Raw genomic sequence first — 10,894 nt, 5'->3', positions numbered from 1 at the left:
AAGAAGTTCAGTATAGTAGACATGGTGACCTGCATTTAAATGTTGAGTTGGTCAAGTTCCGGTAAACGTTTCCTGAATTTGTTGAAATTTTAGAAAGCGTCTTCTGTAGTTTCGCTTTCGTGGTCAAATCTAACTCTGGGTTTGTTCACACAAAAGAATGTAGTTGTCTGAACAGTTTGGTGCTCGTCAATCTCGTCATAGTCCTGTTCATCCAATGCAAAGGCATCGTCATCGTCTATTTTTTACCCAGGTTTAGGCCTCGACTTATGAAAAGACTAAAAACTTTCTAAAACTTCGAGTCTTTCCCATTATAGCCCCCCCAGGAAATTATAGCCCCCATTATGGTATAATTACCATGTTGGGGGGGGGGGGGCTATAGGTTATCTGACCACTAAGCTGGGGGGGGGGGGCTATAATGGGAAAGACCCAAAACTTCTAGTGGGGAGAATCGCTGTTGACTAACATTACACAGTCGAGCTTCCTACTTAAAGTCGAGGAAAAGTTTTTTCATGGGCATTCCGGGCAGAATATGGTCTTTGTATGGGTCGAGAAATATCATTTCAGTAATCGAACCACGGAAAATTCATCGCATGCCTTTTCATGGGTCGAGCAAAAGTGTGTTGGATCTTTTCCGTTTGTGCCCCCCCCCCCCCAGCTTAGTGGGTGCATATTATTTGCAACCCCCAGACGCACGTGCAATATTTTTACATAATGATTTACTATGTAATGACACGTGCTCTGTCACTGGGGGGAGCATAACGTACTGGGGGGCACAAACGGAAAAGATCCAGTGTGTTAATAAATACGCTTTTTTGCAAATTTGGAAATTTCCGGAAATCAATCATGACATTTTGCGTCGAGATAATGTCCAGATGTTCGCTAAAGTTGAGCTAAAGTCATACAAGAGACTATTTGGGTCCTGCGCTGGTTTTTCATACAACTTTTTGGTCGAGCATGGTTTTCGCAAGTCGAGGTCTAAACCAGGGTAGTCTTCATCGCTCGAATCGTCATCAGAAGAGTACCCAATTTTGAAGCCCCCCTGGAACCTATTTGGCTTGTGCTGCAGAGTCACGCCCAGAAGTTTACTAATATCTAAAAAAAGATAATTCGTTTGGAAATGATCGTTTCTTTGGTTTAAAAACTGGGCCTTTCCCCTATCTTAGTGGTCAGATAACCTATAATCTCCCCCCTCCATCATGGTAAACATACCAGGGTGGGGGGCTCTAATTTCATGAGGGGGGTATAATGGGAAAGACCCAATAAAAGCTCAAGTACGGTGATACCAATGAAAAGATCTATAGGTTTTGACCGTTTTCGCCCGAAACAAACAACGTTCGAAACCATCATTTCCTACGTTTTTGGATTACATTCCACAGAGAGTAACGGCGTAAGTTCTTACCCCAAAATTAATTTTAAAAAAGTAAGAGAAAGTTAAGATAGTTTCAAATATAGGGTGTGGGTGTGGGGGAGGGGCGGTATGAGAAATGACTGAACTAGTCTGTACTGTACAATAGAGGGCCTTTATTTATAACCCTTTTTATGTGAGAAACTCACATCGTTTTTCTGAACATTTGATGACAAATAAAACCCAGGTTGAAGTCCCCAATTTACTCATCTTGTGCTTCAAACATACATCGGGGTATTTGAAACTCCTAGGGCACATATTTTTGCGGTCTTTCCCATCATAGGTTTCACCCCTATTCTACCCCTAATTAGCGGGGATTAGGGGTGTAATCCGTTTTCCACTGTTATTTATCGGGGAAAAGAGCGTAAGAGTGTAATTTCAAAAAATTAAACTTTAATTACACTCTTTTATCCACTTTTTTTACACTCTTTGTAAAGAGTGTAGTTAAGGGTGGAATGATGAAAGATTAAACTCTTTTTTCCACCCTTGTGCTGAGTATCAATTTTTTTACACTCATGCACTCTTCTTTTTGAGAGAGTGTAATTTAAGGTGGACGGATAAAAAAATTACACTCTTTTTTCAACCCTTATTCTGAAAATCAATTTTTACACCCTTACACCTTTGTTTTTGATAGAGTGTAATATGATGGAGCAAAAAAGCAGGAACAAAGCGCTAGGAACAAGCGTTGACATGCTAGAGTACTCCACACAAATTCTTACAATTTTTTTTTCTGTTATGAGAGCGTTGATTCTAATTAAACATTTTCACCACTTGAATTTGTATGAAAAAAAGGGGGAATTTTCAAACTTGTCGACGCGAGTTACCGCTTATCTTAAAAAATATTCGGGTTTAAGCACAGAAATTACCTAAACGAATACCCTGACACGGGTATAAAAACCATCCTTGGGGGGCTATACGTTATCTGATCACTAATTTGGGGAGCTATAATGAGAAAGAACCTGCTAACATTAAAAGTAAGGTATTTAAATTATCTAAGATCAAATTAAATGGTAATTATGTAAGATTAACGGTAAGAGTCAAATGTTTAATTTATGAAAAATCAGCACTAAAATTTGTGTAAGATCACCATTTAAAATTAAGTGTTGAATTAAGGAAAGATCTACGCTTGGAAATCCAAAATTACGTAGAAAATTCACAAAAACGCTATATCTATGTAAAATTTACACCTACAGACTTTAAAAATTACGTATCATGGACGCTTGGAAGCGCTTAATTATGTAATAAAAGCGCTTTTGGCGTATATCGTACATCAATTCAACGCTTTCACCACCAATCCTAACTATTTTTTTGCATTTTTCGTTGCTGAAACCCGGGCTCAAGGATAATTGTGTCTTTTCGATTATAGCATTATAGCCTCCCCCAGCTTCAGCGTCTGATAACGTATCGCCCTCAATCATGGTAATTTTACCATAATGAGGGGTATAGTTTCGTGGTGGGGGCTATAAAGGGAAAGACGCGGATATTTCAAAGCATTTTAAAACATTTTCTACAGTAATATTGGGCTGTAATAGTAATTTTCTGTCATTTTTGGTTTAATTTGTTGGCAATTTTATTTGTAAACTTTCTGGATCTATACCGTTTCGTCCTCTCCCCCCAGCTTAGTGAGCATAAATTTTTTATGACCCCCAGGCGCACGTGCTATTTTCTTACATAGTAACGTGCTATAGAACAACATATAATTTGTAACTGGGAGTCATAAAAAAACACTGGCGGGCCGAAACAGAATAGATCCAAACTTTTTATGACCCCCAGACGCACGTGCTATTTTCTTGCATAGTAACCTGCTATATAGCAACATATAATTTGTAACTGGGGGTCATAAAAAACACTGGCGGGCCAAACGGAATAGATTCCACTTTTTAGTACACGACAATTGGAGTGGTTTCCTGTATTCAGCTGTTCAGCCCATCTTGTTTTTTTAAACCTTAATCATAGCTGTCACAGACTTGAATTTTTAAGTTTTAGATTTATTCTATTTCGGCTCCCGTGTTTTTGTGCCCCTCTCCAGTACATTTTAAGTGTTGTAAGTGTTGTTATATATAATATTATTATGTAAAAAATAGCTCATACGCCTGGGGGGGGGGGGGGTGGAAAAGTTATATGCGCACTGAGTCGGGGGATGGGCTGGGCGGGGGAACAGAATAGATCCAAACTTTTCCATAACTGATTTTGTTATCAAAATTTGACCACCAACATTAAAACTCAGTGTACTTCTAATGTTCATTAGCTTTCAACTGTAATAATGAAGATGAAAGTCATATTGAGAATTTTTTGATCTATTCTGTCCCCCCCCCCCCCCAGCTTAGTGAGCATGAATTTTTATGATGCCCAGACGCACGTGCTATTTTCTTACATAGTAACGTGCTATATAACAACTTATAATTTTGTAACTGGGGGTCATAAAAAATCACTGGGGGGGGGGGGGGGCAGAAAGAACCGAATTTTTTGATCAAAGAAGTCCTCATCTCTACCCATAATGCAACCCCTACCCTATCTACCTAAGTTGGGGGGGGGGGGGGGCGAGAGAAATTGCTGAACATGATTTACTGTACTCACTAGGAGTCATTAGTTGCAATTTGTTGTCCAGTTCGTGTTCTTTAGCTGATGACATTACTAGCAGAAGTGAAGTCTGAAATGACGCAAGTTGTCCTATTTGTAATTTAGGATCTATTCTGTCCCCCCCCCCCCCCCAGCTTAGTGGGCTTACATTTTTACGCCCCCAGGCGCACGTGCTATTTTTTTACATATTAAAGTGCTATATAATATATAATTTGCAACTCGGGGCGTAAAAAAACACGGGGGGGGGGGGGGGGGGCTGAAACAAAATAGATCCGTAATTTAACAAAACAGTGTTTGTGTTTAAAATGCAAAAAAAATCGGGTCTTTCCCATTATAGCCCCCCCCATTAAATTATAGCCCCCCCCCCATTATGGTATAATTACCATGATTGGGGGGGGGGGGGGGGGGGGGCTATAGGTTATCTGACCACTAAGCTGGGGGGGGGGGGGGGCTATAATGGGAAAGACCCCACTTTTCTTGTTTTGGAACGGCTTATACAGTAACAGCTGTTTGGCACGCACATCTTGGGCGTTGTAAATTATATGGTCGGCAGGGGGCGGGGGCTGTATTTCTGTGCGGGATGGATGGGGGGATAAATAATGGCTTGAAATTAACTTATCTCATACATTGAGTTAGTTGCAGTGTAGATAGTAAAGTAAAAAAGTATTTGTTTAAGTGAGTCAAAAACTCATTCAGTTAATAGGTTGAAAAAAAATGAATGAAAAATGAGCTGCACGTGTCAAATTAATCAAAGACAAAAGGCAGTCATTGTTACTAAGAATTGCCCGGGTCGAATGTCCTCCCTAAAATCCTCCCATTTTGTTTAAGAGTGGGGGGGGGGGGGGTAATTTGTCTATGGGAGGTAAATTGATGTAAGAGTGTGGGGGTAATTACATGTGTAATCTATTCTGCTCCAACCCCCCCCCCCCCCCCCCCCAAGTTTAATGGGTGGCAAAGAAAGTTTTAAGACCCAACTTTTAACAAATTTTCCCCTTTTTTCCCGCAGTTTAGGGGTCGTATAACTTACAGCCCCCCCCCTCCCACCCCCCTAAACATACCATAATGGAGGCTATAAATTCTCGGGGCGAAAGGTGAGAGGGTTATTGGGAAGGACCCCGTTTATCTCCAACCTTTTAAGCCCCCATGCGCATAAGCTGTTTCATTACATGGCTGAAACAATTTGTAAGTGGGGATCATAAAAAAAAGGGTGGGGAGGGACAGAATAAATCCAATTGTGAATATTTGGTCAACAAAAAATGGATCATTACCGTATGTGCCCCCTGGTAATTGTGCTCCCACGATTCATAGAACACGTGTCATTGCGTAGTAAATCATCATTCATCATGTAAAAACGGGGAGCATAACCGAAGACCCAAAAACTGTTTGAAACCACCATCCCTCCGCCTTACTTGAAACATATAGTTGCCCATAATTTGGTCCATTCCTATTATAGTCCCAGTGCATAATTTTGTATTTTTTATCGTTAGAAGGCTTCTAGCTGGGACTGGCTAGCGGCCAAAGCTCTATCAAAAATCTGAAAAATTTGTTTGGTGGTTCTTGTTGCAGGGAGTGTACTGTGTTGTCCCCAAAAAAGGTGCTCCTTCAGCTGTTTGGAAACCTCACTATGGATAATTGAATTAATAATCAAAATATGTAGTAACAGAAACAAGTAAAGTTAGATCCACATACAGATAATTGAGTAAATTCAACATTCGATGAGAATTTTCAATTGAAACTAATTAACGGTACACACTAAACAAAAACAATTCATCACTTCATCCATAATTATCTACAAATCAGACAATTTATTTCCTAACCCGAAAATTCTAATAAGTTTGACCTCGCAGTAGATGTGTTATTGGCCAGAGATTTTTTATCTTCTCAAAGATCTCAAATAACTTTGCAGTCTCACTCACTTCAAATTACTAAGTTCTTTTAGAATTAAGTCTCAATTAATCAAGAGTATTGTGTCGCTAGGAACCAACTGCTCCATTTGGACGTTTTTCCTTTCAGTTTTGACTGACGAACCGCTGTTCTTCAGAATCGTAGTCCTCTTTCTGAGCCATTTTCTTGTTTTTAAGGGTACTCAACTTTATCAGTTTTTGTCGGCAAATGTAACGTGTCTTGTTTAGAACCTTTTGACCTAACGTATAAGTACATTCGTGGGCCTGTTAGTTCAGTTACAAGATGCAACTTATCGGATGTAAATGTTTGCTCAAGTTGAACGGAAATTCATGGTTTACTTGGTTTGCTGGTTTCGGAATTCAGAAACAGTCATGTTTTAAAATTTCAGAATCCATATGCCAGTTAATGCATGCTAAGTTTTGTCTTTTCCCGTTTATGCATATTTCAAATTTTTCACCCTCTCTCTATCTCTTTCGCTCTCCCCCTCGCTCTCTCTATCTCTCTCTCTCTCTCTCTCTCTCTCTCTCTCCCTCTCGCTATCCTCTCTCTCCCTCTCTCTCTCTCTCTCACTCTCTCTCTCTCCCTCTCTCGCTTACTATGTGTTTCTCTCAATCATCTAATTGCAATGTTCTCCTAAGCGTTTCTGAGTTCTCGTACCGCGATTACATGGTTCAGCAGTTAAAGATTTCTTCGCTGCAGTTGGCTGCCAGTGCACCGAGGCACCGTGCAATAGGCTATGCAGTCTCTAGCAGAGGAATCAAGCCTGACTTCTAGTGAGCAGGAATGGGACACTGAAAACATAGCTTTTTTAATCAAAGAAAACAAACTGAGAACACTTGATTAAAGCTACGTAGATTGTTGTCGATTTTTGAGCTACGTAGAAACAACTCAAAAAAGTAAAATTAACTGAGCTTGCTGTTATTGTATCACTCAGAGATACTGTAGTAGATGTTGGCATCCTGCGTTGCATTTATTTTGTTCCGATGCAATTTGTCTGTTTTGGTTTTGTGCTCTTCGGCCTAAGTCTTGCATCCCAAGACAACTTTTCAATCATATTTCTATTTCTGCGAATTGCACTCGTGGTATCAAATCGAGGTCTATATATACAAAAAAAATCGCACCATGGGAACACAAGTTATTTTCCGAAACGGGAAGTCCCGTACTACAAACATTTTTGGAAGTGAATGTCAGTCACTTCTGACTTCTTCAATAAAATCAAAAAAACAAAAACGTATCAATGGAAAAAACGTTGGGGAAAAATCAAGAAATAGAAGGACTGGTAGGACGGAAATGTATGTGATGAAAGAAAAAGTTTGGGGAAATTTGGGGAAATTGGTTCCTTCACACTCCCGGTACAAAAATCAACAATTTTGATGAAAATGTAAACACAATAAATAATACCGAACAGTTTTTTTTCAGATTTTGAGTTTTCATTTGTCTTTCAATGGACTTGTTTCAGAGACCACCCGGAGCACTTAACAATCGTGGGACTACACGGCCTAACGTTACTGCTAGTCATTTGGTCTATTCATGTGGCCTTCCTGATGTCGAAGCTCCATGCCATTCCGTCTGAGCCCCTGTGTGCTTTCACAATCTTCCCATGAAACTAGATGCCTCTGAGTGTGAAGTCCATACGCACCTACACAATGTCACCTTCATCCAGCTCATCATTTGATTTTTGCCAGTGCTTTAGCTCAGGAACCTATTTCTTTGGCGACTTGCTTCAATGATGATCAAGTAGTGTCTGTGTTAACTTGAAGTCCTTGGCGGAGAACCGCTATTTGCTGTTCCTAAGAGGTTTCAAACACATATGAGGTCTGCGAAGTAGGAAGTGATTAGGCATAAGGGGTACCCTATCTGAGATGCTGCAGCCTACATGAGTTAATGGCCTAGAGTTCAAAATTTCATCGGCTTCCGCCACCCATGTCTGGGATACTGAGTCTGGAAAGTGTTAGTTTCTGACTGCTTCCTCTAAAATGTGGTGCCAATGGTGACTTGAAAGTCCACTGAATAATCTGTTGAAGTAATTGCAGTCTGATGTAATCGTTATCAGGCTGGTAGTTTCTTTGGAATTTCAATTTCAAGACTTGGTTGGCTCCAATGAAATCTTTGCAATGCTCACTCACAATGTTGTCGGGGATGCGCTCACGTTGTGATACAAATCTGCTTATGTCCATCAGGAGACAATCAGTTGAGAGGTCACGGCATACTCCTAGGCGGACAGCTCTGCTTACCAGGCAGGTGAACAAGCAGACATACTGCATCTGAATTCTTGCTCTCTTGTCCTCATTTCCGCAGACTTCTCAGCAATTTCCCAATCCAATCATCAAGAAAATCTGCAGCAGGTGAGTTTTCACTTTTTTTCACGCCTTGATGGCCACACTAACGGTGTGCCTTTACAATCAGGAGTTTCTTTATTTTGCTCCTGCAATGGAGAGTTCGATGAAATGTGTTGCACTGTAGGTTAGTGGAGCCTGTTTGAGTCTTCCTCCTACCCTCAAGGGTCCGCCGTCGTCTAGAAAAGGCGTAAAAGCCATCAGATGGTCTCTCTTAACAAACTTGCTCCCCTTGAACGGTGAGGAAATTGTTCCTGAGAAAAATTCTTTTTGGGACATTGTGATAAGGTAGCTCCGTGCCTTGGTCTCATCTGATGCAAAATCATCAATAATGGAGGTCTCAGGTGATTCGTTTTCGTTTTTTGTTCTTGTTCAGAATTTTGCCTTCAAGCGTCTTATTGTCTGGAGCAACATTCTAGCAGAGTTGAGTAGTCGACTTCTTGGTGAAAAAATATCGACCTGAATAACTGGTGTCTTAAGTTGAGTCGCTTGTGTAGCGCATATGTGAAGATCACTGTCTTCGGCAAAATTCCTGGAATCTTGAGATGTGCTCAAAAAGTGAGCCAAAGCTTTGAGATGTCTGATGGATTGGGAATTCGTGTGTTGTGGTCAGCGGGATTCATCTCGCTCCTGAATTTCGGCCGCTCAGTTGGCAATGAAAATTTTCTGTCTCTGCTTGTATATGATAAGTCCAATTTAGTAGTGCTGTCTGTCCAATATTGCGTGAAACTTATAGCCGTTGTCATCCCGCACTCACAAAACCCAGCTACTTCTATTTCAAGTGTTGCCGCGTCCAGTTCCAGTTTTGGAATGCTCAGCTGCTTGATCGGCGCCTTTTTTGTTTTGCTGATAACATATCATGACGTGGAAGGTCCATCGGCGTTGGTTGTCCTCACATACACAATGGCGGCAATTGCACTCGTTGAGCGTCAATGAACTTGTGAAATTAACAAGTTCCGTTGATATTGGGAATCAAGCATCTAGGAGTTTTGGTTGAGGTCATGCTGTCGAACTCCTACATCCACTCTTGCAGTTCCTGTTGGCAGCTTTGTGACACCAGGTGATCTGAGCCTCCCATATTAATGATTTTCAGGAGAATGCATCTAATTCTGATGGCAACCGCTGAAAACTGTCCAACTGGATCGAACAGAGAAGCCGCCTTTGATAGGACCTTCCTCTGAGTCAGTTGCTGCCCTGTGTAGAGAAGTGTTGGTTTTGCGAAAATCAGCTTGTCCGTCTTTGAGTCCCACGTCTGACCAGCGATTGTTTGGGTTTGCAATTCTGTCCTCTGTTTTGCAAGAAGGTTTTCTAATGTGGTTTGTTTGTTCATTGGGAATTTTGGCAAATTGAATTTTTCTGTCTGCAAAACAGGTTTGATCTCCTCTGCACTACCGCTGGCCTTCTCTTTAAAAAGGTAGGTCTGCATGAAGTCAAATATCTAGAACTGCTGCTTGATTGTTGTGTACGCCTGTGGAAGCTCGTTTATGTGGTCAACTGCGCACTTCTACAGAACGGAGACTGCACAAGAAGGTAAACATGTGGCTCCAAATTTAGGTCGATTGTATTTGAAGACCTTCTCATTTCAATCCTCTGTCCAAAGAAAACGAAGTTATCCTAGTTTTTGACTGGATGCCAATCCGCATAAGCATAGCTTCGATGTCTGATGTGACTGCTAATGGGTACTGTCTGAAGCGAAAAAGAATGCCTTGAAGGTTGCAAAGTAGATCCCTCCGTGTCAGCAATGCATCAATGAGTGAGATTCTGAAGTTTCAATAAGTAAGATTTAATAAGTAATATTTTGAAGCAGCGTCTGTGACTCTGCGGATTTTGTCTAGTTTTTGTTTTTTGATAACTGAGTGACGAGGAAGGCACTAAACAGAGTGTCTGCACCTCGGGTCTGAAGTTGTGATAAAGGTTTTATCCAAATCTTTTTTGATTGTTTCCCTGTAGCACTCCCTCAAGTCTCTGTAAGTGTCTAACCTAGTTGCAGAGCGGGCCACTGAACTTTGGCCAAGAACTATTCGTTAGGGAGTGTGATGATTAGCTTCCATGGAAGTCCGATCTGGTATCTGTCACCAATGTGTTTCATGGTATGACTGAGGATGGTATCACACATTGTTTCATGAAATCACACAGCTTCCTTATCATCTTAAGACTGTCTCTTGGAAGAGCACTGGTTGAATTTCACTCCTTCAATTTTCCATAAAAGCTGGAGAAGATCTTCATCTGGATCGTCTTGTTAGCCCTTGATGTGATTGAACAGTGCTATGCATGTGTTGGCTGATTGGGCGACGTGTCAGGTGGTTCAGTTGCGAATTGTCTGGTAACTGTTGCTGTGAATGCATCTGCTCCAGTCGCTATTTTTCTTCTCTTGTCCATTATTTTTGTGAAAATTATATTTTGGATTTGATAATGGCCTCTGCAGCTCTAATTCAGCATTTCAAATTAAATTCTTTGCATATGACAATATGCTGTGGCTTGCCAAATTTCCTAGTCAGTTTAGCGATGGCTTCATGGTTGTTGTTCAGGGTTCGCTTGAGGATGAAAATCGTATTTATTGCAGTTGCCCCTGTGTGAAGCGCTACTGTTGAATGAACTTTGTCTGTTGAATGAAATTTGTTTCCTTTCTGTTGATTGTAGTTCAAATTGTCTGTTGCCTTTTGTTTTC

General features: G+C 40.9%; 1 protein-coding gene across 2 annotated transcripts; it reads right to left on the bottom strand.

Annotated features, from left to right (window-relative positions):
* Positions 1-6: 6 nt before the first annotated feature.
* LOC142335511 (uncharacterized) lies at positions 7-4,755 on the bottom strand. 2 transcript variants are annotated; one of them, XM_075384047.1, is made up of 4 exons: positions 4,612-4,755; positions 3,983-4,055; positions 982-1,092; positions 7-235 (listed from the first exon to the last, which is right to left on the bottom strand). In XM_075384047.1, the coding sequence occupies exons 2-4, from the start codon at positions 4,035-4,037 to the stop codon at positions 90-92; spliced, it is 312 nt and encodes a 103-aa protein (XP_075240162.1). In that variant the 5' UTR covers positions 4,038-4,055; positions 4,612-4,755; the 3' UTR covers positions 7-89. The 2 variants fall into 2 exon arrangements, with proteins under 2 accessions (XP_075240162.1, XP_075240161.1); XM_075384046.1 differs by having other exon boundaries at positions 3,983-4,057; positions 4,607-4,697.
* Positions 4,756-10,894: the final 6,139 nt, after the last annotated feature.

Source organism: Convolutriloba macropyga, chromosome 2 (genome assembly GCF_964194025.1).
Source record: "Convolutriloba macropyga chromosome 2, txConMacr16.3, whole genome shotgun sequence".
NCBI classification, from domain to species: domain Eukaryota; kingdom Metazoa; phylum Xenacoelomorpha; order Acoela; family Convolutidae; genus Convolutriloba; species Convolutriloba macropyga.
Note: the sequence above shows the minus strand (reverse complement) of the source record. Positions and strands in the feature narration are given on the sequence as shown.

What these genes read in the sequence shown, in the direction of transcription:
- LOC142335511 (XM_075384046.1), bottom strand. An exon ending in ATTGCAACTAATGACTCCTA is followed by an intron (nt 1,093 to 3,982) that starts GTGAGTACAGTA and finishes ATCTTTTTTTAG; the next exon opens with ATATTAGTAAACTTCTGGGC. An exon ending in GAGCGATGAAGACTACCCTG is followed by an intron (nt 236 to 981) that starts GTTTAGACCTCG and finishes GGTAAAAAATAG; the next exon opens with ACGATGACGATGCCTTTGCA.